This window comes from Perca fluviatilis, chromosome 15 (assembly GCF_010015445.1).
Source record: "Perca fluviatilis chromosome 15, GENO_Pfluv_1.0, whole genome shotgun sequence".
Lineage (NCBI taxonomy): Eukaryota > Metazoa > Chordata > Actinopteri > Perciformes > Percidae > Perca > Perca fluviatilis.
In genome coordinates, this window is record NC_053126.1 from 1,619,134 (window position 1) to 1,647,069 (window position 27,936).

At 41.4% G+C, this 27,936-nt stretch overlaps 1 protein-coding gene across 1 annotated transcript; it reads right to left on the reverse strand.

Moving 5' to 3' along the window:
- Positions 1-1,540: 1,540 nt before the first annotated feature.
- On the reverse strand, positions 1,541-27,936 carry LOC120574288 (collagen alpha-1(XVII) chain-like). The gene is made up of 17 exons (XM_039824589.1): positions 27,839-27,936; positions 16,175-16,290; positions 15,358-15,951; positions 14,160-14,194; positions 13,704-13,812; positions 13,354-13,566; positions 7,206-7,240; positions 6,747-6,855; positions 6,511-6,551; positions 5,165-5,263; positions 4,981-5,034; positions 4,815-4,868; positions 4,170-4,277; positions 4,034-4,078; positions 1,851-1,895; positions 1,662-1,746; positions 1,541-1,545 (listed from the first exon to the last, which is right to left on the reverse strand). Exons 2-17 carry the CDS (start codon positions 16,260-16,262, stop codon positions 1,541-1,543), a joined length of 1,719 nt encoding a protein of 572 aa, XP_039680523.1. The 5' UTR covers positions 16,263-16,290; positions 27,839-27,936.

The window sequence follows — 27,936 nt, forward strand, 5'->3', positions numbered from 1 at the left end:
TATCTGGCCTATAGGAGAGGTAGTCACTAAGGCCATCCACATATACAGTTAATCCTAAGGATTAACTTTGCCACATGTATGTTTAACATGAAAATAAGATTTATAAAAGCATGCCACCATTATTAGGCTATTTGAATAGCTTGGTATTCAATGCAAAAAAGGCTCTAGCGCCCTACATGTTATGGTAGGCCCAGTTTAATAATATGCAACTTACTTTTATACAATATATGTAGTAGTAGTCAGTTAAGGGGTCCTTTGCTTTCAAAACGTTGAAGACCCTCGCGTAGAGCACACGGCTCTGTAGAGTCATGTTATTATGACTTTATATACTACATGTACATAGCGGAAACCCTGTTGTGCGTCTGCCCTATTTCTGATACTGTGGCGGCAGAAATCAGCATAGAGGAAACACAGCTTTTGCGCCATTATTATTATTATTATTATCATTATTATTATTATTTATTATCATCATTATTCTTATAGCTACATGTTGAATCGGCTGCAGGGCTACTCTGACAGTTTTATATTTTTATAAAGATACCCATTTTATAATAGGCCTACCCATAATACTTTTATAACAATACCCATAATAATTTGGAATATTTTTAGTTTTCTCTTTCCTTTTATTTTTACTGCACAACCTCCCGGCCCCCATTGTGAAAACCTTTTGGCCTAGGCTATTTCATTATATTTTATCCAGCACAAAGAAATGCTGAATTTAATAAATATTATTTTATTTGTACCAATTTATGTGTCATTTATCAGATCAGACCCCCATCCCCACCCAAACCCTGCCCCCCAAAATCTCACTCTGAATTCTGTTCAAAACTTGAGAGCCCTGCAAATAGTAGTAGAACGATTGCTGACCAAACCAAACTAAAGATTGACAGTTAAGTTGTATAAAATTTTTTTTTACAGTTAACTGCTCAGTATGGCCATGGGTGCCATCAGCTCTGACCTCTACACTATGATTCTCTTGATCTAGGACCTGAAGAAAGTCAGAGTAAATGTAAATGTAGTAGAGGATGAAGAGGACAGAGTAGAATAAGAGTGGTGACTTACAGGTGGTCCAGCAGCTCCGCTGGCCTCCGGCGGGGGCGGGTGTTTCCAACGGGACCCTGAAAGAACACAACATATTGTTAGTCGACATGGGTGAACCAGTACCAGGCTATTTAGCATCAACTTCTATTGGATTTTTATAATGACATGTGAATGTATAAGTTTACAAACCTGAGGTCCAGGGGCACCAGTGGGTCCAGCAGGGCCAGAGGAACCAGCATCTCCCTTAGCAACATTATCTCCACTCTCTCCCTTAGCACCAGGCTGTCCATCAGTACCCTGTGATTGAGTGAGGGGGGGGATGGAGAGAGACTGTAAATTCGGGGGAAAAAAAAAAAAAAGGGAGAAAGAGAAAGAAAAAAAAATAAAAAAAGAGGGGAAAAACATGTGTCCAGACTCAAAAAAAAGGGAGGGGGGGGGGGAGGGGAAGGAAAGGGGGGGGGGAGGGGGGGAGGAAAGGGGGGGGGAGGGGGTCCGCCGCTCACCCTGTGGAAGAGGAGGAGGAAGAAGAGTCAGTCACAGATTTTTAAGATTCAAGCAGCTACAGAACTTTGAGCTGAAGCTCCATATTCTGCTCTTGAGAAGGACACTCAGACAGGTACTCACAGGGGCTCCGCGAGATCCGGCAGGTCCGACAGGTCCGTCGGCATCGGTCTCTCCCTTGTCTCCGGGGGCTCCAGCATCTCCCTGAGGAAGGGGGAAAAGAACAAGACGGAGCCAGAGGGTTACACAACAAATCAATGAGAACTTACAGGCAATCAGTTTTCCCCTTCCCCATCTTCCGGTTTTACCTTAGCACCATCGTTTCCAGCAGCTCCAGGGGATCCACAGGCACCCTGAGGGAAAAGCGTGGCAGAGAGCTAGGCAAATTGAAGTGGAAGACCAAGAGTTGTCAAATTAAGCACAAGGATCTATCTGACTCTGGATCACTCATCTGTAAGGTGGATAATATTATTTAAGAGCTGTGTATTGTAAATAACATAATGATGTATACTTAAAATATCTGTGTTAGTAATAAAACAATACAAACCCTAAAAAATGCTTTTTAAGTTTAGAAACATTTTGAGTCCCCCCCTCCCTTGCCTCACAGTGGTTTGGTCCACTGCCTGCTGTACATTAGGATCTGCACTAGACTCACAGTCACATCGGTAGTGACAGGAATGTAGTAAGTAGGCGGTTCAAGGCTGTTTTATTCGCATTAAACATCGGATTAAGTTTTTCTTTTCTTAGATAGAAATGATGCGGAGTAATTAATGAATTAGTCATGAGAAAAAAGTTTGCTATGTTAGTGTAGCCTAACATTATGTATGTGAACTGATATTAGGGTTATTATTGAAGATCTACAGTTGTGTTTTGCTCAATATGAAGTTAAGTGGCTTATCAGTTAAATATATATCCTCTGTCCCAGACAAAACCTAATATTTATGTGGAGGATGCAAGATCATTTTACAATTATTATATGACCACGTGGTGAACCTATGAACCTAACTCATATTTAGACATCTGACATTAAAGATTAGTGTTGTTGTTGCCCAGATAAAATGACAGAGGAAAGAAAAACAGACATAAGATCCTTTTTCAGTAGGCCTACACCAAAACGCCAAGTAAGTACAATAAGTCCTCATATCAAGACAATTTGGTAAGATCTTTATAAGAATGGGTGCTTATGGAAATACTAACGTCACTATATGTCACAGGCAAAGCAGACAGTGGAGAGTCTCAGGTATGTGTTGAGCTTAGTTCATATTTTTGGAGGTGTGTGCTGTCAGGGTTAGCAGATGAGCTTTACTAGTGGCTCACTAATTTACATTATGATCAGCTAATTTAAGTGTACAAACGTATTGTATTTCTTTTATATGGGGACACTTTTTCAAAATAAGTCATTATGTTTAACGGTATTTTTGTAGCTTGATTGTAAACAACTTAAAAATAAATACATGGTTTTAAAGAAGAATATTTTGGTCAATTTAGTCAACTTTTTCATTGAATCAAGAGAAACACTGAAAAGAAGGATAATGGTACAGTCTCCATACTACACTAATGATAGTATTAAGGCTTTCTACTGTGTACACATGTCCTCTACAAGTATAATTGTGGCTGTATTATTTGTATCCCCTTCCAAAATTGCTCTTCAGAAATGTTATGTTTATTGTCCCCCCCCTACTGTTAGGTCAGATTTACAGTCCATGCCCAGAGGCTTTTCAAAACAGGCAAAACTATTCTCCTAGCGTTAGCAGTTCTTTCCTCAGATGGCCCTAATGGAGCCATTTGTTTTTGTAATGTGAGCTTAGCATTAGTCATGCTGTCTGCATAGCTTAGCATTAGCCTATGATTAGCTTTAACCTGTTAGCATTGACATCAATGTTCAATCAACTTATAGACCCAATCACAAGGTTTGTTCACTATAACTTTGGGTAGAAAACTCCTGAAAATTCCTACATTGAGCAAACGGGGACGTGGAACAACTGGATATACGCTCATCTCATTTATCTAAAATACATGTTTGATGCTTTATTATGTTAACCTTTTGACTAATGTTAGCTTGAAGACCTAATATACCTGTTGACAAACAGACTAAAGAAAATTACATCACCCAAACCGTGGTAGCCCAACCGGCGGTGAGATGTTGCTGTACATAACGTTAGATTTGCTTTATCAAAAATGCTAGCAAAGCAACACAGTACAGAAAATAAGCACATTGCAAATGTCAGATAGGTCGAGTCTCCATGTTTAACTATAACTTCAAATGTTTCCGGTTTCACTTATCTCTGAAATTCAAATCAAAGGCCATTTGTAAGTGATTTTTGTGTCAGTGCAACATCACAGTGATTTGGTCTATAACACATAGCTTATTGAACTCTTTGTAGCCTGGTTGCTATAGACAACTTTCCAATGATCCTCCGTCAATAGATACTGCGGCGAGCAGACTGCTGAGTAATTGTGAATATGAGGATGATGATGATAAGTGACTTACTCTAGCTCCAGCAGGTCCTGTGGCTCCAGCCTCCCCAGGCACACCCTAGATAGAGAAGAGAGGCAGTTCATGCGTGAATTTACTAGACAGTATCAATTCGATTAGGTGTCTAAATCAATCATATCTCAGTCAGTACCTGCTCTCTGCGCTTGCCACTCTCACCAACAGCACCCTGGGGTCCTGGTTGTTCCTGGAATCCAGGAGCTCTGGAAGGTCCCTGCTCTCCTCTCTCACCAGCAGGTCCCTAAGGGTGAGCAAGTGAAGGACTGTTAGTGCTAACAGAAAATTACCAGAAGTAAAGCATTATGTGGGTATGGCTTGTTGTCAGTTGCTGCATGTGGAGTTTTAAATACATTTTGTAATGAGCAGGGCGTTAATAAGGGCTTGGGGTCACCAATGATTATCCAAATCAATTCCAATTCACAAAGTTCCAATTTCATTACATTTTTGATTCAATATCAATAAGGTATGGGGAATTTTCAGTTACAATACCAATTTTGCTTGGATATAAGAGCGAGTCTCAGAGAACTTGTGCTGGAAATTGGACAAGCAAGAAACAACCCTCAATTATTTGTTTTAATGCTTACTTCAAGAATTGACCCCCAAGAACCTTGTGGTGGGTACATCCATGGGAAAAAAGCATATATTAAAGGTTGATTGAAGGGTTTATATTAACCAACATATGATCTCTCAAACAAAGATTTTAATTGGAGAAGCGATTAGTTTAATCCATGTGTAGTGTTATTCATGTGGGCATGTGTGCTGGTTATTATTGACTTACAGCAGGTCCAGAGGGGCCTTGAGCACCAACGTCACTGTCCTTTCCGGGGGCACCCTGGGTAGAAAGATGGCAGGTTTTCAGACACACACGGTCTAGCGTTCAATCATTACAAGGAAAACAGTAGAGTGCAGCGTATTCAAAGAGCAGCACAGTGTAGACAACTTACAGCAGGGCCGGTGGGTCCCATCACCCCTCTCTCGCCAGGTTTTCCAGCGTCACCCTACACACAGGAGTAGAAAAGCACGATTACCAGAGATGAGGAGACCCTTTTCTTAGTAGCATACTTCTCAGTAGTCTACAGTAAACACACAATCAATGATACTGTGTAGCAGTTCAGACACATTACTCACAGCAGCTCCCTTGGGTCCAGGGAATCCCATGACTCCAGGCAGGCCTCTAGCTCCAACGGTGCCAGGGGGTCCGGGGCGGCCATCTTGTCCAGCGGCTCCCTGGCATGGAGGATTAATGAATTAATTTAAATAAACACAGTATGGGCCCTATCTTGCACTCAGCGCAATTGCCTTTGTACACCGACGCATGTATCATTCCTATTTTGCACCCGATGCACAGCATCACCGGGGGCAAAAAGAGGCGGCGTGTTCAGGGGCAAACGTACCCTGGTGCTATTTTGCAGTTTCAGAAAACAATTCCGCCACTGACCAGGAAAAACCTGGTCTAAAGTCAGTGGCGCTAGTCTAAAGTCAGTAGCGCGTTATTCAGATGCTATTTTAGGGGTGCATGCTTGGCCATAATGTAGCGTGTTGCGCGTACACCGCCTTACACTTCTCATCCGCAGCAGTTCCCATTTTTGCAAACCATACATACTGTAATTACAAAGAAAAATATTACTGAAAATGCGCTTCAGGTGTTTGGATAGGTCAGGAGGCACTTTACGTACAGTCCTCAAAACGCAGCATTCTTTGTGGCTTGTTGTGTTTATACATTTCCATGAATCATGGATGTGTTGAAGACATAAATGAGGAAATATTAGAGGACTTAAGGAGACGTGATGTTGAACTCCGGCGGATTGGACACCCTCCAGCGGGGTCTGGTCGGGGAATACGCGATGCCGCGTCCTGCTGGAGGCGGGTGGACGGAGATGGAGTGGGGGGAGGAAAAGGGGCACAACAGGTGCAGGTGGGCGTTTGGGCGCCCACGCTCCATGGCTGCAGCAATCCTTTTCCAGACTTGAGGAGATGCGCCCGAGGGGCCGCGGCAACATCGCCACCCGGCCAAGACGGGCATTTATTACTTTCCCGCATCCCGGACAGCTCCGCTGGCGTGCACCAGGCAAATCCGCCGTCATAATAACAATCCGCCATGGAACAAGCGCGCCTGCTCTTAAAGGGAATGTGAGATGACGCTCTGATTGGTTATTTTCACGTTACGCCCAAACCACACCTAGCTACTTCAGACCTGGCGCAAGAGTCATTTATCCCGCCGGTATAATAGCAACAGCGCCCGAGATCCGCCCACAAAGCTACGTTTGATACTTGCATTTCAGATCGTTAAAATAATGCACAAAGTGTTTTAACTGATCAATGTGTCCAACCAGATAGTTCATGGAGTCAATCTCGGTTTTATTCTAAAATTAAGGCAATTAGCTCCAACCTTTAGCTAAAATTGAGCTGAAAATAAATAGCATTAGAAAAAGAAACATTATTAGAATGACTATTAAGGACCAAAACAATCTCACCTTTACAACTGAATTAGCTGCACTTTCCTTGAGCTTGTCTACTGGAGGATAATGTAAGAACAAGCAAATACCAGGATCAAACATTACATTGTTTTGATCAGTTAACTATTGCAGTTTAATAACATGTATGTACAACAAGTATGTGTATATTTACAGAGTTCACTGATCCACAAGATTTAACTCTTAACAAAAAATAAATATACCTTTTTTTAGGTATATTTATTTTTTGTTTTTACCTTTCTCATTGTTTGCAGATGATACAGATGTGTTTTCAGACTTTCCTCCTGTGTTGTCATCATTCTTCTCTGAGTGTTCACCTTCACCAGGTTCATTCACTGGATCACACTAAGAAAACAGATCATTTCATTTAACCTTTAGTTCACCTGGTTAGAGCATCTGAGATTAAGAATGTCTTCATTAGTAAGTGAGACAAGAAGACATCAACAACATGAATGTACAAAGCTCAATATCAATCACATACAGTAAAGCACCAATCCAGTAAAGGACAAAAAAATGAATAAAAGCAAGCTAAAATGATATGCACAGTTTAAATATTTATCTGTGAAGAAGTGTTTATTCAGGTGTGAGATTTCAAATCTGATCGGACTAACCTCAGAAAATAGAGTTAGTTTTAGAAAACAGATGCTGCTCTATAATGATGATCACTAATGAAGGTGAAACAATCTCATCTTTACCTTGTTTGCAGATGAATTCTCCTCCAACTCCTCTACTGCAGAGTTACATGAGAAACAGATTGCACAATATCAAAATAAAAAATAAAAACATTGGATTAGCTAACCATCCTATGTTCATTATATTTCATACATTTCTGTGTTGGATTAACACAAAATTCTGTAGGCAATTTTACCAGGGTTGGAAGGGACACGATATCACCACAATATAACATTTAGGCCAGAATGAAACATTGAAGTTTTACAGTTCTTTTCAGTTGCTTTTGCACAAACATTAAATACAAATCGTGATTTCTTATAACACTGTGTACACTCAAAGCTATACGTGTTTTGCATACAACAGTTAATGCATTTCTTGTTGCTCTTGAACAAAAGTCAAATATTTAAGTACAATTGTATCCTCAAATGATCCAGTGATGCTCTGCATTAGTCTCTGGGATCAATGTGGACTAAAGGGGTTTTCTAATGATCTGTATAACTCTCAAGACGTGTTTAACAGTTCCTTATTTTGTAAATCCTTATATGTAAAATGTTCAACTTCAAATCTTGATGCAACTTGTTGTCAAATTTGGTTTGGAGATGTAACTTCTCAGCCATCAGAAACTGTACACAGCTGGGGGCGATACTGAGCTTTAGCTACCACAGTTACATGAACCAGGCAGACATCATAGAGCAGGGGTGTCAAACTCAGTTTCCCAGAGAGCCACACTGGAAAATGATAACCACATCAAGGGCCAGACATGTAGAGATTATTGATATGCTTTTATTTAAGAGAAAAAGTCAAATATTTTGACTGTATTATTGCATGACTCAAAATGTAAGTCACGCTTACATTTTGGGCCTCATAATGCCCCAAAAAGGTTAGTCAAAAAAGTTCCTCAGCCAGCGAAAAATACATTGAATGGAAGCACCAAAAAAGTTGGAAAAAGGCAGAAAAAAAACGTTTAAAAAGCATCAATAACGTTAAAACAAAATGCCTAAAGCATTGAAAAAAAATGCACAAACCGCCGGAAAAGGCGTAAAAAATGTAAGAAAAACAAAAAACAAAACAAAAAAAAAAAACAAAAAACTTTGGAAAAAGCGACACAAACTAGGTGGGCCTAAATTTATTGTGAATCTAATTAGAAATGTGGGCCGGATCAAAACCTGCAAGGGGCCGGATTTGGCAGAGGGCCTTGAGTTTGACGTGTCATAGAGGGACAATAGCCTGCTCACACAGAAGGGACTATGTACAAATATACTGTACGTGATATACTTGAGGCCTGTACTACGAAGCAAGATCAACTTGTCCTGGATTTCTTTCAGTAATCCGGCTTCACCAAACCTAACAACCGCGGTCCATCATAACCTGTACTACGACGCTGGTTATCAACTAGTTCAGTCAACTCAGGGTTTCCCAGCGGCGCGCGCGTTCACATAAAAGAGGCGGTGTTTGCGCACCACGACCAATCGCAAACATCTACCAGAGCAGCATATTTTAAACAAGAAGAGCAAACTATAATTCTACATAAATATGAAGAACACAGACATGGTTTTACAGGCATAACGCAATACAGTCGCTGCTTCCTAAAACAGAAAGGAAAGCTGGCAAAAAAAATAAAAATAGCCGACGCTGTAGATGTTTAAATCACAACGCTTATTAATATCACTTCCTCATCAGTCAGGACCAAGATCTGACCATAATTACACTTGTGCTTTCCATAAAGTGTCGTTGTTGCTTTAGCCTATAATTTCAGTTGCAACCCTGGCAGTGGGAAGCGATCGGTAAACAAATAAAAAATATAAAAACATAATTCAAAACCGATAAGGCATTACGACACACGGCTCAAGAAGCCGATATTTAATTCCCTCCCATTAAAATATATATTTCATACAAATACCAATCAGGGAATGTTAACGGGGTTGTCGATCTCTAAATGTTTTAACTTTTATGAGCGCATCTCTCTCTCTCTCTCTCTCTCTCTCTCTCTCTGCACCGGAGCTCCGCCTCGATCTTCTTTAAGAACGGTGACGCCGTTATCAATCGAGTATTGATTGGTCAGTAGGCGGTGCTTTAACACCGGTTGATCTCTGATCTCCAACTTAACCTGCTCCCGACCAGGTTAGGTGTTCAGCATGAGTTACCACGGCGATTGAACCCGATAACAACTGATCCACCTTCGTAGTACAGAAAATCCTGGGTTGAGCCTTAAGTTAGCTCGTTAACGCCAAATCCTGCTTCGTAGTCCAGGCCTCAGGTCAGACTGAGAGGTGGACACAAATAAACAGACAAAGTGAGGAGGAATTACTTTCAAGTGAAAATGCTTCATTTCAAGAAAAGGTTCTCATTCAAAATCATTTCTAATAAAAGTAGCCTACTTGTCCTTCAGAAAAATGCCCCCTGTGACTGATATAGTATTATAAATGACACTATTAGGGCCTGTTCACACCGGGATGAATTTTGCGCGGCGCGATATTCGCCGGCGTTTAACGCCTCGTGACTAAACAAAGGGCGCCAATGTGAGTGTGCACACCGACGCAAATAACGCCACGCGTAAAAGGGTCATTTTTCAAAAAACGCCTCGGGTTCGTTTTTTTTTGGTTTAACGCGACGCGTCAAAAACTATCCGACCAATGAGATTGCCGCTTTTGCTCACGTGTCTGGAGCTTGTGAAGTTACAGTAAAACACAACTTGGGGGCGCTCAAACACAAAACGGTCTTGCCGAGCACACATACGTAACGGCGAAGAAGATATACGCCAAGTAGCGTCATGAGTAGCGTCTACACCTTATATATATATATCGTGAGCTTAGAATTATAAGGTTCTATCTCCACTTTTGGCCGAAATTGAGTTTTTGACATAATCTGATCCATTAGGTGTTTATTGATGCCTGTGTGGTGTTATTTTTGTAAAAATATATTTTCTTAGTTAGTTATTAATAAAATAAAAAGGTTCCATCTCACAAAATAGCTGGGATGTAAAAACTTTGATGCTCAATATCTCAGAACTACCGGAGATAGAACCTTAATTACCATAATTCTAAGCTCGCGATATGTCAATGGTCTACACTGCCGGGAAGAAATAAGACGAGGAAGATGCAAGGCGAGATGAATGTAGAGCTGCTGGTGTCGTTGGTGACGGAACATGAAGCACTTTATGACAAACGCGTCAGTGTACCGGGGTATTTCTGTTTAAGCGCCATCTAATGTCAGGTAATGAATTTGTATGTTCACTCGGCTCATCGTCAGCAAAAATTGCTTGGGTGTGAACACAAAAAACGCGTTGAAAAACGCTGGCGAATAACGCCGATATTCGTCCCGGTGTGTACGGGCTGTTGGATTGTTAATACTGATACGTCAATGTAGAAGAGGCATTTTCTTGTTGAAGCTGGTTGAGGTGGAGCTAGTTTTTATTACTTCATACACAGTTTGAATCCAGTGGTTTCCAACCTAAAGGTTAACCTCCTCTAAAGGATCGACAAATAAAGCATTAGCTGAGTTCACCAAAAGTGGTTTGACATGAAAAGGTCAAAAGGGTTTGGGGGCTGTAGTATCTGCTTCAACGTCAGCATTACCTGAAGCCGAGGAGGAGGAGAGGTGGCTGGCTATACAGAGAAGCAGAAACAGCTTCATGACAGGGGAGAGGGTAAGGAGTAGGCAAATTAACACGGACTCTCAGGAAGTGCGCGCGTGCGTGTCACGTCATAACCAGGGATGTAGTGGAGGCTAAATGCACGTAAACGCCGTTTACGCACCTCCCAAAATTCGGAAATAGCATATCCACCTCTAAATAGCGTTTATCCACCTCTAAATTGAGTTTATCCACCTCTAAATTGCCTATAGTTTCTAAGCCATTTTAAATTAAGTTTAAATATTAGTATTATGTCGTTTTAGTTTCATATTGTTCATTATTAGTTTCATAGGTTGTTAAACCTAAGACGAAGTCTTTCATATTGCGCTGCATTACTGTCTGTGTTGACCAATCTCTTGCGGTGTTTGGTGTTTTAAGCCCTCAACGTCGACTTCCAGGCAGCGATGCCTGGAAGTCACTAGGATTAGGCAATGTTAGGTGCCTTGAAGTCATGAAGTCAATGGTCGCAGCGCTGCCTTCAAGTCAAAGTTGGGGGCTTAAACCACCATCGAGCATCTCCAGCGTAGCCAGCAGGAAGCAGCAGACTGCATCAAGATTCGTCAGTCACTAGCCCAAACTAGCCTACATGTCTCATGTAATGATGAATGAATTGTAAATATGGATATCCGGCAATTTTTAAGCACCGTCAAGACAGCAGCCCTCCTCCTGATGCCAGCAAAACGGCCTCGGCTACAAGCCCAAAGTGAGTGAGCTCGGAAAACAGTACTAAACTTCATGTTTTTGAGGTAATTTTGGTTCACGTAGATTCATGCCACTGACTCAACAAGTCACCTCTACCTTTTCCCATTAGCCCATGTTACAAGTAACAGGTTTTGCAAAAGTGTCTGTTAATGTCGGCAGCTATTACGCTTGTGGAAAGTACAGTGCAACTTAAATTGTCTTTCTTCTGTTAATTACAGAAACTGAGTTTTCTTTAAATTAAAATATGTGGCACCAGATTCATCCTTCTGTCGTCAATCTGCACCTGCTACATTAGCAATTGTTAAAAACTGTAATCAACAACTATTTTGATAATCAATTAGTCTGTTTGAGTCATTATTTAAGACAAAAGTAAAAGATTCTCTGATGTCAGCTTGTTAAATGTGAATATGTTCTAGTGTCTTCTCTCTGTGACAGTAAACTGAATATCTTTGAGTTGTGGACCAAATGAGACATTTTAGGACGTCATCCTGGACTTTTGGGAAACACTGATCCACATTTTCCACATTTTTCTGACATATTATAGACCAAACAACTAATCGATTAATCAAAAAAATAACAGATTTATCGACTATGAAAATAATCCCAAATCCCTAAACCCATAATCATTATGTATTATGCATTGGAAGCCCTGGATACTGTATGAGCCTCCCTCTATATCTCTCTTAAAGATTTTTGTTCTCTCTGTTTCGTCATTTAATAAACTTTATAGATTTCAACCATATTATTCCTTCTTGAGTCTCTTTAACAATAATTTAGATTAATGTATGAATTGAATAGTGATTGTGTGACCTATGAGGGAACAACCAGTGATACCCTTGGTAGTACCGTCAAATGATAGCCTCTAGCGATGTCATCAGGATACACATACACCGGTAGGCAGTGGCCCACCTTACCGGGTGACCACGTCGTGGTCCACCTGATCACAGAAGTTATAGTTTACCCACCTCTTTTTTTACCACTACACCTCTGGTCATAACGATAACAAGCAGTTTGGCTGTAACATTAAAGTTAGTGGCTGTCAGGTAACCTAACTGCTTAAGCTTACATTGAAAATGCTAGTGGTTAGCCTGTTAGGTAGCTGAAAAGTCTGTGTGATCTATAAAATCAGTGTTGATACAAGCATCAGTGTTCCTTGGATGGCTTAATTACCTTTTTTTCCAGGGCATATACTACTCTCAGCTTTATTGTAGCTTTTGGGAAGGGTTATGGTTATAGTATTTAACACTTGTGTCCAAAGCGACAAAAATATGAATCTCAAAATAGTTAAAATTAACAGTAAACTGTTTTTAAAGTTGCTTAGCCAATAAGCAAAATAGTAATAAGAACAATAATGGCAATACAATATAAAATATCAATAATAAAAAATAATAAACATACCATAAATGTACAAATCATAACTCTAATAATGAATGAATTATTTAAGTGTAAGATCAACAGATAAGTCTTGAGATCCCTCTTGAAGGATCCAAAACGATCACATGTACGCTGAACACTAGCCAACTCATATCATAGAATGAAGGCATATTTTAAGAGGACTGTCTGCAGGGAATGTGTCTGACCAATCACGGTGGGTGTGGGCCGCCTGGGCCAAAAATGCCAGGGCCAATTTGTTGTCCCAGTCCAGCCCTGGTTAACATAGTAACTGACTCTGAGGTTAAGTTACCTCTCTTTCTGAAACGGGCTGGAGTTACCCCTCTCCCTCAGGTTTGATTAACCTCTCTTTCTGAAACGGAAAACCCAGAGTTTCCCTCATCTCAGGGTTAAAGTTCTCACTAAACCTGCTTTCTGAAATGGACCCGTTATCAGAAATAACCCACCTTCGGAAGCCTCTGCAGCCAATAGCCACGACACACACTGGAACTTCAAGTATGCAGCCCCACTGAGGAACACAGCCCAGCACCACATCAGCCAGCCCAGCCATCTTCTGATCCAGCACTCCTTCTGCCTGCCCACACTCACAGCTTCTTTACCACCTACTCCAGTCTGGGCTTGAGTTCTGTTCCCTGAACCTGACACTTCATCAGCCTCTCCTGTTAATTGATCAGAGCCAGCAAATATCAGATTAGCTTAATTAGTTAGTTTCCTATTGTATTGACACTAATTGGAAATCAAATATATAACTGTTAAAATCAATGTTACTGTAATATATTTTTCATTAAAATATTACCTTTCTCATTGTTTACAGATGATAAAGATGTGATTTCAGACTCTCCTCCTGTGTTGTCATCATTCTTCTCTGAGTGTTCACCTTCACCAGGTTCATTCACTGGATCACACTAAGAAAACAGATAATTTCATTTAACCTTTAGTTCACCTGGTTAGAGCATCTGAGATTAAGAAGTTCTTCGTTAGTAAGGGAGCCAAGAAAACAGCAACAACTTAAATGTACAACACTCAAATCAATATCACACAGTGATGCACTAATTCAGTAAGATACTACAAAACATAAAATCAAGGTCACATTATATGCACAGTTTAAATCTTTGTCTGTGAAGAAGTGTTTATTCAGGTGTGAGACTTCAAATCTGATCTGACTAACCTCAGAAACTAGAGTTAGTTTTAGAAAACAGATGCTGCTCTATAATGATGATCACTAATGAAGGTGAAACAATCTCATCTTTACCTTGATTTCAGCTGAATTCTCCTCCAACTCCTCTACTGCAGAGTTACATGAGAAACAGATAGAACAGGATTATGATTAGTTTTTAAATATCACTGGATCAGCTAACCATCACTATATTTGCAACTTCTGTGTTAATTTGTTTCTTCTTTTTGCCTGCAGGTGATTTAATCAGGGTTTGAAGGGTTAGAAAATCATCAATCAAGTTTGACAGTTTTTCTTAGTTGCTTTGGCACAAATGTCAAATGAAAATTATTATTCTCAAATTTAGTTTGGGGGTGCAACTTCAAAACACATTTCCACCACAGGGTTTAAGTTTATGTTTTATTGTACCCTTGATGTATGTTTTTGTTCTTGGATGTATTGTGATTATGAATGTATTCCAGCTTATGTAATGTTTTTATAAAATAATAGAGCACATGAAGAATTCTGTTTAAGACAGACTGAAGCTAATTCAACATTCAAAAAGCTTTATTGTCTAATATGTTACCATGTTAGATCTTTGTTTTTGATTGAAGGAAAGGCATAGTGTGTGTGATGTGTCAGTAGCATGAGTTTTGTATATGTATTGCATTGAGAATGGATTTTTTGTATAATGACTTTTTAGCCAGAGGCACTCTGAGCCTTCTTCCTGATGGTAATAGCTCAAAGCTTTGGTGGAGGGGGTGGGAGGCATCCTGGATGATGAAGTTGGATTGTCTTTCCACTGCTTTTATATAAAATAATAAAAGATCAGATGGCAGTTTTTCTGGAATGCTTATGATCTTAACGGCTTGCCTGGCTATCCTAGCCAGCATTTGTTTGGTAGGAAGCTGTACCAAGATGTGATGTTGAAAGCGATAACAGACTCTATCAGTGACTGGTATACTCTGGATAGAATGTCCTGTCTCACTTCAAATCCTTTAAGCCTTCTGAGGAGACACATGTGCTGTTGGGCCTTTTTGTAAATTGTGTGGATCTTAATAAACAAACAAACAAACAAACAAACAAACAAATGTTACTAAACTTTATTTAGTTGTTAGAGACTATACAATCCAGAGAGGAATATCTGACTCTTTAGCTGCTAAATGCTCCACTATGTTGACCAGCTAGTCTCTAACTGTATCTGTCTGTTTGGTGCTGAGCAGGTACTGTACCGGGCTCTTAGAACTTGTTATCAGAAAACAGTTACCTAAACAGTTAAACTAGACTAAAACCTCACCTCTTTGGTTTGGCTGAAACACTGAGGAATCCATTGTTTCTTCTTCATGGTCTAGAAGGTGTAGTTTCTGCTCTTCTTTTTCATCACACATCACTCCACTGTAGCAGTGGTGATCATTTTCAGAGACCATGATGTCTATTTTTTCCAGCAGATCTATTATCTCTATTTCATCCATCATACTTCTTGTACATGTGTGGAATCTTTTTTCAACAAAACTGCTGTTTGCTCTCAGGTCTGTCAGGGCACTTTCAGAGTCTTCCCCTGACTTATGAGTCACAACTGTCATTACATAAGCAAGTGATCCTTTCCCAAAAGTTTTTTCTAACCACTGCATTCCTGAACTGTAATGGCTGGTATGCAGACCATTTGGTAACAGTAAGAGAAATGCATGAATTCCCTGATTCAATGGGAATTTATCAATGTTTTGTAGACCAAGCATGTTAATGACAGAGATGTTCCGACCACACAAATCATACAGTCTGGTTGAAAACTGTTCCACATTAGTTTGTCCGTCATGGTCAAGTAAGATGTTTTTTGATCCAATCTCAATGGAATTTTTGTCACCAATTAACACAAGTGTGAGTTTAGGTATCGCTGAAACAAAATAAGCAGAATAATATCACTATATTACACTGCAGTAATCTATGAAACAGAATTGCCAAAATTATAGTTTGTAGAAATGCAATGACGAAATAAAGTTAATAAACTAATTCTCACATTTACGATTAAGATAAGTGTTTAAAAACGTAACTGAAATCTATAAAAATCAATGTTCATGTAAATCAACTGTACAATCAATTATTGTTTAAATTATTACCTTTCTCATTGGCTGCAGATGGTACAGATTTGGTTTCAGACTCTCCTCCTCCTCCAGCTGCTGGGTTGTCATCGTTGTCGTCCTCCATCTTATCTCTTCATCTTTACAGAGTCATACTGTATGACAAAGCCATTGAGACAAATATAACGATAAAATATCACAGCAAATACGCATTACCATTCAAGCTGATTTAGCAAATGATTTGATAAGATGAATAAAAGCACTGCATCTTAAACAAAACATTTTGTCAAACATCTAGATGATTTTACTGCTAGTGAAATGTTCACTTGTGACTTACAATGACTTATAAAGATACATAACAGCTAATTACTACTTATACTTCATCAACAGGAATAGAAAGGTCAAACAGCAAACAGCCACCCACAAATAGTCTATAAACAAAGCATCAGGCTGTCTGAGATTTGAATGTATCAATATTTTTAGCGACCCCCAAAAATTTCACAAATCACGTTTTCAGGGGAGCCCATGTCTTATTAAAGGGGTGATAGAATGCAAAACCGATTTTACCTTGTCATGGTTGAATAATGACAGTTTAGTGGGTAACTAGGACACACATAGAACCTCTAAATCCCATTGACACTTCTTTCCTCTGCAAATCTCACTATTTGAAACTGCTGCTGAAAACGGGCGAATCTCAACGAGCCGCCGAGTTGACGCTCCTCCTCATTTGGCTCTAGTCTCTCTCTTTGCCACGCCCCAACATTTACATAGGCTACACAACTGACCTGAGATCAGGTAGTCTTCTGAATCTAGGTCACGCAGATGCAACCTGTTCTCACAGAATTCCGTGAAATGAACACGACACCTTAAACTCAAAATCTGTGGCAGTTTCACGGATTCGCAGAAGATTCCGTGATGGCCCACGGATGTGATGCCTACGTAAGTCAATGACAGGCATCATCCGTGGTCTACGCACAGATTCCCTAATCACAGCACGTTTCTTTCTGGGGGGTAGAACTGGGCCCTCATTAAATTATGGAATAATTAATTTTTTTATTTTTAAATAGGCCTATTTGTGGAAAAAAATATGTAATATTTGAGTTACATAAAAGCTTTTTATTTGTTTTCTTCCTAATTGTCCTTGAAATAGTGGTCAAGAACCCCCCCCCCCCCAACACAAAAATGGTTTGGCCACTAATCAAAATTTGATGTTGTCGGTAGATTTGAAGTTCAGTGGCTATGCTCAAAATGTCAGAAATGTGCTCAGAAAAGGAAAGAGAAGAGAAGAGAAGAAGAAAATAGAGGCCTTAGAGATTTTCTAAACAAATATTTAAAAAAAAGATGGTGACGGTGAAGCTGGAACTGTCAACGTAGGGCAAGGTAAGAAACAGCGCAGCCAACGTTTACGAGCCTTAACGTAACCTACCAGGCCAGCTCTAATGTTAACGTCCTCCATTAGCTTGTATAAAAGCCTGACACAACCAAGACCCCAGGAAGAGCGCCATGTCTAAAGCCACCATGGGCTTAGCGGATAGGGGTGGTACTGCACCCCATGGCCGAAAAACGCGGTGCGGAGTTCGCTTGAGCACCTGCCCTTGCTTTGATGCCCAAAGTGCCCTTTTGTCAAGGAAAAATAAATAAATAAAAAATGTAATTAAAGGCCCTTTTGTGAAGGCCTGACCAAATCTAACTATTAGTACAATTAATGAATAATAATTTATTCGTAAATAAAATGAACCACATGATGACCTTTCACCTGACGACCTCATCCAGACCGGGACGAAGGAAAGGATCTTCAATACCGGCTGCTGGTAAGTGCTGTTCTCAGCAAAGAAGTGTTTGTAATGTTTACTGATTATTATTATTATTTTACAAGAACGATGTGAAGAAAGCATGGAGCTGTTGTTTATATTGCTGTGTGTGTGTGTGTGTGTGTGTGTGTGTGTGTGTGTGTGTGTGTGTGTGTGTGTGTGTGTGTGTGTGTGTGTGTGTGTGTGTGTGTGTATGTAGCCTAGAAGTAACGTTTAGTTCGCTGTTTTTTGAGGAGAAGTTTCATGGGCGTAGAGGGGTCTTGTCTTTTTATGTTATTTGACTAAAAACTATTTACACTATTATTATCATTCCAGTATTTATTTAATGCGAGACACAGCAGGCAAAAACATAGTTTTTTTTCACTGGTCAATTTTGAGATTTGGGGCTATTTGTCTTCAATAACATGTATTCTTTCAGAATTGTGGTGAAAAAAAGTCAAAAATACACATTTAGATCTTTATTTTACTACACTTTGTCTGTTTGCGTCGGTAGATTTCTCCTAAATTCAACAAAAGTTGTGGTTCTAAATCATCCCGCTGCTCCGCCATCGCTGTCTGCACCCTGTCATCACATATTGGAAAGCTCTCTCTCTCCTCTACAATGCTGTCGGATCCAAATATGGTCATTTCCTTTTTATCAGCAACGAATCGTGAAAGTAAAAGGGGGGATTTAACTCTAAATGCGCAATCTCATTGGCTGATGCCAATTTCTGACAACGTGATTTGTTCAAAATGGTCACGTGACGCGCTCTGAATTTCCACGGTAGCCTACATGTCATATATTAAATATGTAGGTGTCACATATATACTATTCTACTATAATTACTATAAAATACTGCACCAATCTGTAATTGTTGGGATCCTAAGTGGTTGTGAGGTGGTTGTTCTCCTAAGAGACCTACCAGCTTCTCTTCTTCTCTTCTCCTAGGAGAACTACCAGCTTCTCTTCTCCTAGGAGAACTACCAGCTTCTCTTCTCCTCTTCTCCTAGGAGAACTACCAGCTTCTCTTCTCCTCTTCTCCTAGGAGAACTACCAGCTTCTCTTCTTCTCTTCTCCTAGGAGAACTACCAGCTTCTCTTCTCCTCGGAGAACTACCACCTCTTCTTCTCCCACCCACCATTCTTTCTTCTCCGAGGAAACTACCAGCTTCTCTTCTCCTCTCCTAGAACTTCTCTTCTCCTAGGAGAACTACCAGCTTCTTCTCTTCTCCCGGAGGAACTACCAGCCTCTCTCTCTCTTTCCTAGGAGAACTACCAGCTCTTCTCCTCCGGAGAACCTACCAGCTCTCTCCCAGGAGACTACCAGCTTCTCTTCTCTTCTCCTAAAGAACTACCTGCTTCTCTCTCCTAGGAACTACCAGCTTCTCTTCTCCTAGGAGAACTACCAGCTTCCTCTTTCTCCTAGAACCACCACCTTTTCTTCTTCTCTTCTCCTAGGAACTACCAGCTTCTCTTCTCCCGGAGAGACTACCAGCTCTCTCTTCTCCTAGAGAACTACCAGCTTCTCTTTTCTCCAGAACCACAGCTCCTCTCCTAGGAGAACTACCTTCTCCTTCTCTTCTCCGGGAGAACTACCAGCTTCTCCCAGAACCATGCTTCTCCCGGAGGAACTACCAGCTTCTCTTCTCAGAACTACCGCCTTCTCCGAGAAACCAGCTTCCCTGACTACTTCTCCTAGGAGAACTACCAGCTTCTCTCTTCTCTTCTCTAGGAGAACTGCACTTCTCCTAGAGAACCACCACTTCTTCTCCTCCAGAGAACTACGCTTCTCCCAGAACTACCAGCTTCTCTTTCCTGGAGAACTACCAGCTCTCTTTTCTCTTCTCCGGGAGAACTACCGCTTCTCTTCTCCCAGGAGAACCACTTCTCTTCTCCTGGGAGAACCAGCTTCTCTTCTTCTCTTCTCCTAGAACTACCAGCTTCTCTTCTCCTAGGAGAACTACCGCTTCTCTCCCGGGAGAACTTGTTTCTCCTAGAACTACCAGCTCTCCCAGAAGAACCACCTTCTCTCCCGGAGAACCACGCTTCTCTTTCGGAGAACTACCAGCTTTCTCCCCAGGAGAACTACCAGCTTCTCTTTCTCTCCTGGACAACTACCAGCTTCCCGGAGAACTACTTCTTCTCCTAGGAGAACTACAGCCTTCTCTTCTTCTCTCCGGAGAACTACCAGCTTCTTTTCTCCTAGGAGAACTACCAGCTTCTTCTTCTCTCCGGAGAACTACCAGCTTTCTTCTGGTTAATCTGTTTTATTTTTATTTTTCCGTGTATGTAAATCTCTTGGAAGATAGTTTTTACCGTGGAGGAGGAAGTGCATCTCTGTCTGACCCAGTTGGTGGTCACTGGGCCTGTCTCTCTCTCTCTACCTGTCTGTCTGACCAGTTGGTGGTCACTGAGCCTGTCTCTCTCTCTGACCTGTCTGTCTGACCCAGTTGGTGGTCACTGAGCCTGTCTCTCTCTCTGACCTGTCTGTCTGACCTGAGTTGGTGGTCACTGGGCCTGTCTTCTCTCTCTCTGACCTGTCTGTCTGACCGCAGTGGTTCACTGAGCCTGTCTCTCTTTCGGTTCTCTCTCCTGACCTGTCTGTCTGACCCAGTTGGTGGTCACTGCGCTGTCTCTCTCTCTCTGACCTGTCTGTCTGACCCAGTTGGTGGTCACTGAGCCTGTCTCTCTCTCTCTGACCTGTCTGTCCGACCCAGTTGGTGGTCACTGAGTTTTTTTCTTCTCTTGACCTGTCTGTCTGACCCAGTTGGTGGTCACTGAGTCTGTCTCTCTCTCTCTCTGAACTGTCTGTCTGACCGAAGTTGGTGGTCACTGAGCCTGTCTCTCTCTCGCCGTCTGTCTGACCCGAAGTTGGTGGTCACTGAGTTGTCTCTCTCTCTGACCTGTTCTGTCTGACCTGAGTTGGTGGTCACTGAGCCTGTTCTCTCTCTGACCTGTTCGTTCGACGCAGTTGTGGTCACTTGATTCTCTCTTTCTGACCTGTCTGTCTGACCCAGTTGGTGGTCACTGATTCTGTCTCTCTCTTCTCTGACCTGTCTGTCCGACCCAGTTGGTGGTCACTAGTCGATCTGTCTTTCTCTGACCTGTCTGTCCGACCCGTTGGTGGTCACTGAGCCTGTCTCTCTCTCTGACTGTCTGTCCGACCCAGTTGTTGGTCACTGTGTCTCTCTCTCTGACCTGTCTGTCTGACCCAGTTGTTGGTCACTGAGCCTGTCTCTCTCTCTGACCTGTCTGTCTGACCCAGTTGGTGGTCACTGAGCCTGTCTCTTCTTTGTATCTCTGACAGTGTGAAGATAATCTGTCAAATAACAATTTAGTCTACTTTCTTTGCTTTCTCCAATGTTGTAAATATTGGTCTTTTGAATGATTCATAAGAAGCTCATCCTATGAAGGTAAATATGGTGCAAAACGTGAGAGCTTGTAGAATACAATGTGAGAACTTGCAGAACAAAAAAATTGAACTTGTATGTTAAAATTTGCACTTGTAAAATAAAAATTTGCACTTGTAAAATAAAAATTTGCACTTGTAAAATAAAAATTTGCACTTGTAAAATAAAAATGTGCACTTGTAAAATAAAAATTTGCACTTGTAAAATAAAAATTTGCACTTGTAAAATTATTCACATTTGAAGTCACAAAAAGAAAAACATGAGAGCTTGTAAAAAATCTGAACTTGTAAATTGAAATTTGCACTTGTAGAAAAATAGTCACAAATGTGTAGATTGATATTTGCATGAACACAATGACAGCTGCAAACTTGTAATGCAACATTTACTCATGTACTTTTTTTTACTCAGGTTGATTTTCCATCACAACCACAACTCAGTGATTACAACCTCTCGAATCTGTCACTGTATGCGCTCTCGCATCACCAAGAGGCGAATCGCGCCTCGACTTTTGCAACACTTGTTGCGATACATTTGGTGCAAAACTAATTTGTACCTGTGGACTTAGGCTGTGGAGCTCTGATCCAACAGAACGGGGAAAGCAGGGTTTCTATCGCCAGATGAGGGACAACTCTGTCCGGCTTATTTAGCTATGTCGCGATGGAAGCCTGGTTGAATAGCAAGCTAGCGTTAGCTAACTAACCAACCAGCCTGATTCTAAATAAATACCTTTTAATTATCTTAACACTTTTTAACAGTCAAACTGAAAACACTGGCAGTGAGCTCCAGGTCCTGCAGACGGACCGTCACCAGCGGTATCGGCCAGCGGAGCAACATCGCTATTATTGCCAGAAAGCTTCGCGCCGACCTCGAACTGCAGTCGGAGCTCCAGCGGGACACGGAGAGCCCCGCACCCGGTAGCATCGGCACATCCCCGGCCATGACCACAGCTTGCTTTGCTGATGTTGTGCCTCACTGCCAATCATTGCACCCGCGCGGGCAGCAACAATAGCTTTCTGCAGAATTACATCCACCTCGCGGGCAGCAGCAATTATTTTTGCCGAATAAGCGTCATCTCTTAACCCTCGTTGCCGAGATTTGCACCCAGGTAGCAAGGAAATGATAGTCTGATAAAACATTGATGTCTCTAAACGTTGTAAAATTATAATCATCATTGATGAACATGACAAAGGAATGTATATGGCCTACATTTTAATTAAACAGTAGCTACTTTGCCTTATAAAATCATTATTTCCCTTTGGATGGAAGTCTTGGCAGGGATGCAGAACTTGGCACGTGTTACCCGCTGATGACGGTCCGTCTGCGGCTGCAGGACCTGGAGCTCACCGCCAGTGTTTCAGTTTGACTGTTAAAGTGTTTAGATAACTAAAAGGTATTTATTTAGAAGCTGGTTAGTTAGCTAACGCTAGCTTGCTATTCCACCAACACTAGCGGTGAGCTGCTACCGGGTGGCGGGGCTCTCCGTATCCCGCTGGAGCTCCGACTGCAGGTCGAGGTCGGCAGCGAAGCTTTCTGGCAATAATAGCGATGCGTTCGCCGCTGGCCGATACCGCTGGTGACGGTCCGTCGCAGGACCTGGAGCTCACCGCCAGTGTTTCAGTTTGACTGTTAAAAAGTGTTAAGATAATTAAAAGGTATTTATTTAGAATCAGGCTGGTTGGTTAGTTAGCTAACGCTTAGCTTGCTATTCAACCAGGTTTCCATGCGACATAGCTAAATAAGCCGGACAGAGTTGTCCCTCATCTGGCGATAGAAACCCTGCTTTCCCGTTCTGTTGGATCAGAGCTCCACAGCCTAAGTCCACAGGTACAAATTAGTTTTGCACCAAATGTATCGCAACAAGTGTTGCAAAAGTCGTAGAGATTCCTCTTTGGTGATGGCGCGAAAATATAGTGACAGATTCGAGAGGTTGTAATCACTGAGTTGTGGTTGTGATGGAAAATCAACCTGAGTAAAAAAAAGTACATGAGTAAATGTTGCATTACAAGTTTGCAGCTGTCATTGTGTTCATGCAAATATCAATCTACACATTTGTGACTATTTTTCTACAAGTGCAAATTTCAATTTACAAGTTCAGATTTTTTTACAAGCTCTCATGTTTTTTCTTTTGTGACTTCAAATGTGAATAATTTTTACAAGTGCAAATTTTTATTTTACAAGTGCAAATTTTTATTTTACAAGTGCACATTTTTATTTTACAAGTGCAAATTTTTATTTTACAAGTGCAAATTTTTATTTTACAAGTGCAAATTTTAACATACAAGTTCAATTTTTTTGTTCTGCAAGTTCTCACATTGTATTCTACAAGCTCTCACGTTTTGCACCATATTTACCTTCATATCATCCCTGTGTATCACCGGATGTCCAGTGACAGTGCAGCATGGAGGCACTCAGAATACCAACGCATGCCTCAACTTGGTTATATGGGTCCAATGTCCAAAAACAGTCTTTGTGGGGAAAAGCAGGGTTGTCTATTCTCAGATCAACTCCAGCAGTATCAGCAGCAACAACATAGAGTTTAGATTCTCTGCCTGAGCCCGACCCGGGCCGTTATTTTCCGCCACTATCCTCAGGCCGGGCCGGGCCGGGCCGGGCCGGGCCCTTGATCAAGCATTTGTGTTGTTTTTTCATTACTTTAGCCTAATTGGGTGGGGAGAAAGCTATGCCATAATCAGAAATGTGATCTATATAGACTATATTTAGGCCAAAGTAACAAATGTGTCCAAAAAGTTACACAAGTTGGACTTCATTTACAAAATGAAGGCTGTATTGTGGAGCTTAAGTGCAACATGGAGCTTGAGGATGTAAAGAAAAAAAGAAAAACAGGAGAATTACCTTTGAGCAAGTTTGATGACAGTCACCTGACAACTAAACTTTAAATGAGATGTTTTCATATTGTATAACATAAACCCTCTGATTCACCGTGTCTGCTCTAAATGATAACACATGGGCCTTCCAGCCGAAGCTGTTGTCCATATGAACACCAAGGTGCCTGTAGGAGCAGAGCCGATTGATTGGTTCATCATTTATGACCTCTGATACCCTCTGACCCATGTCACAACCAACTCCTCAGTTTGTGAAAAAAAATGACAAAACACATGTTGTATATGTACACATACCCAAACAAAGCTATAGCCTATACATCTCTGTGAACAAAAACCTCAGCAACAATCTGCTTATCCTTTTAATTTCCTGAAATGCTTCCTAAAACCAGTCACAGAGCTCCGTCACGGCTGGCAGCCCACGGCACTCCATACCCACGCAAGGTCACCGTTTTTTGGGACTACCAAACGCCGCTGCCCTGACAGAGCTCCAGGGCCTGCAGCTCCCCTCTTCCTGCTAGCTAAATGCCCGATGTATGTGAGTGAGAGCGCAGTCAGTGAGCTTGTTACACCAGCAATCTCTTACCACAGGTTCCAGTTAATCTTATAATGTGTGTAATTATAATGTGTTGAGTTATTTAAAGAAACGAGCAGGGAAATAAACGCATCTTGTCCGCGAGTCTCACTGATAGAGCCTGTGGCTGGATGGAGCTCTATCAATGAGAGCTCTTAGAATTCATCTGAAATTCACAAAAAATCATAAAATTGAAATCGGACACCATTGTTAGCTTTATAAGACCTTGGGGTAGATGTTATATAAGTGGCGTGACAAAATTCAGACTGTAAATATACTCTAATTACGCTGAAAATGAAGCTAACTAGCCGCAATCTGTACACATAGGATTGAAGGGACAGTCACAGCTGACGAAACCCCTAATGTTCACAAAAATTCATAAAATTGAAATCGCGACCAACATTGTTAGCTTTATAACACCTTGGGGTAGATGTTATATAAGTGTGGCTGATGAAATTCAAACTGTAATTAAAGCTGCAAGCAGCGATGGACCGGCCCTCACGTCTCTGTGCGGCGTCCTGGGTTACTGCGGACGCTGCTCCTTGCCCTCCTGCAATTTGCGCCCGCAAATCGTCACCAATGAAAAGGGAATCCCCGGCTGAGTTCAACGATACCTCACACAAGACTCTACATCATACAGTTCATCAGCTGTGAAGGGGGCGTGGCCAACTTATAGGGGTCGGGTCAAACCTTTACCAATATAAAAGGAAGTCTTTGCTGAGTTCATTGATACCTCACATAAGACTCTACCTTAAACGGGTCACCATTTATGAAAGGGGGCGTGGCTAAGTACAGAGGGGCGGGCCAAACAATCACCAATGAGGAACAATAAGGAACTTATTAACTGCTTAGTTCAATGATACCTCACACAAGGATATACCTTAAACGGTTGAAATGCTATGAAAGGGGGCTTGGCTTAAGCATAGGGGGCGGGCCAAACCATCACCAATGAAGAATGAACTCTCTGCTGAGTTCAATGACACCTCACACAAGACTCTACCTTAAACGGTTGAAATGTTATGAAAGGGGGCGTGGCCTGAGTAAGTGGGCATAAACCACACATTCTAAGTTTCATGTAAAATCTGATGATGTTTGTCATATAAGGTGCATTTCCTGTTGTCCGCAAGGGGCTACTGACCAAAAGTCAATATCGGCCTATAGATGTCCTCAGACCTGGACCCTTGTTGATTTTGTGAAATTTCAAGCAGATATGACAATGTACATATGGCGCGAATGGCCGCCATGCCGACCCACCACTGCCTGACAAAAAGTTTTTCTTTTAATAACTTTTCATCATTAAGGTGTTGGGATGGTACAGACCAAGTTTGAAGTCCATCGGATGAAATCTCTAGGAGGAGTTCGTTAAAGTATAGCACCTTCACATTTAGGCCTACTTCCTGTTGCCACTAGGGGGCGCTATGACTTTAAGTAAATATCGGCCATTATTTGTCCTCAGGGTTGGACTCTTATGAATCCTGAAAAGTTTCGAGCCAGTTGGACAACATACACTCGAGTTACACCCACTTCCTGTTTTGATGGCGAAACGCACAAAATGGCCGCCCCCCACGACCGCCCCTATGACCGAAAAGTTTTTCTTTTAACAACTTTCATCTTTAAATCTTATATGTAAGTAATAAAAAGGTAATCAATTTACACTCATTTTTAATTCAAAATGGCGGACTTCCTGTTGGCTTTAGGGTATGGCTCTAATGAAGTTCTTTGTACATCTTGACATGTTACATATGTTTACCAAGTTTCGTGAGTCTACGTTGAACGCACTGCAGGGGCTCATTTTTTTTAACTTTCTAGGGGGCGCTAGCGAGCCATTTTTGTGCGCCTATTCCCGAAACCCTTAAAATACGTAAATTTTCACCAGACTTGATGCAACCTCCAAATTTGGTGAGTTTTTGAATATGGTAAGCCCCTCAACAAGGCAATTAATTTGACGGGGAAAAAATAATTGCTTCAGTTTCAATAGGGCCTTCGCCGCTGTCGGCGCTCAGGCCCTTAATAGCTTCGCTAGTTATGCCGGCAGCTGGCAGCCAGCCAGCTCCGCGGAGCTCCACGGAGCCCAGAGTATTCCAGTAGTCCAGTACCCAGGGAAACGGTGACTTTCACTGGGTATGGAGGTTGCCGCTTTCTCGTCAGACTGTGTTTTTTCCCCCAACGTCTCCTCCCAGGCAGCGCGGAAATGGTTATCATGCTTCCTCTATTTATTTACATTTTTTCTCTCTCTTGTTCTCTCTCTCTCTCTCTCTCTCTCTCTCTTCCTTTTCCTGCTTCCAATTCAATCAGTTGACTGAGGCCGTTCACTTTTTCACTTAAAACAATCATATTTTGCCACAACTGTTCTGAGCCAATCATCTTGTTGCTGTCAAACTGTCTTTCTCATCCCCCGTCCACCTCTAGTATTCCAATCCAATCCAATCCAATTTTATTTATATAGCGCATTTCACAGATAAACAAATCAACAAAGCGCTTCACAAGGTACATACAAACAAATATGGGGTTAAGAAAATACGGCATGACATGAGGAGAGACGAGGAGAAAAAGGCAACTCCCAGACTATGCCCCCAGTAGGGGTACAGTGTGGGGACAGGAAAAAAACACCTCAGCAACATAATATAAGCACATAACCAATACAAGGGCACACAAGACACACACAGGGGGAGGGGGATGTTGGGATTGAGGTAGTCCAGCACAGGCAAGCAGACATCTGGTCCTGCAGCCAAAGGTCCCAGACCTGCCCGCCTGACACACAACCAGCACCCATGAGGTGCTCTTAACCGCTTCATTAACACCACCATTGTCCAGACTCCATCTTGAGATATAATGTCCAACTCAGGATATCCTCTTAAATCGATGATGTAACAATGGGATCTAATCACAAAGACTCCTCTCATATTGTTTCACCTTTCCTGTTCTGCAATATCAAACTAATTAATTTAATTCCTTTTTAAACTGTTTTATATTAAGTCTCTCCTGATCGAACTGAAGTTGCTTGAAAAGGTCGATGCCTGTTATAAAAACTGTAACACGTTCAGATTTTAAGTCTACACACAAAATCAATAATTGTTGTTTAAACTCACCTTTTATTATGTCTCATTACTCTGCCTGGTCTGTGTAGATGTGGCTGCCTAGTCAGAAAGCCTTCCTGATCCCACACGTTACATATACAGAGAGAGAA

Bases quoted from the DNA above. Each gene is read 5' to 3' on its own strand.
- LOC120574288 (XM_039824589.1), bottom strand. From the start codon at position 16,262: ATGGAGGACGACAACGATGACAACCCAGCAGCTGGAGGAGGAGGAGAG. The intron at 5,264-6,510 runs GTGAGATTGTTT...CCTCCATGCCAG, and splicing joins CAGCTAATTCAGTTGTAAAG to GGAGCCGCTGGACAAGATGG. The intron at 1,747-1,850 runs GTAAAACCGGAA...CCCCTTCCTCAG, and splicing joins CTGGAAACGATGGTGCTAAG to GGAGATGCTGGAGCCCCCGG.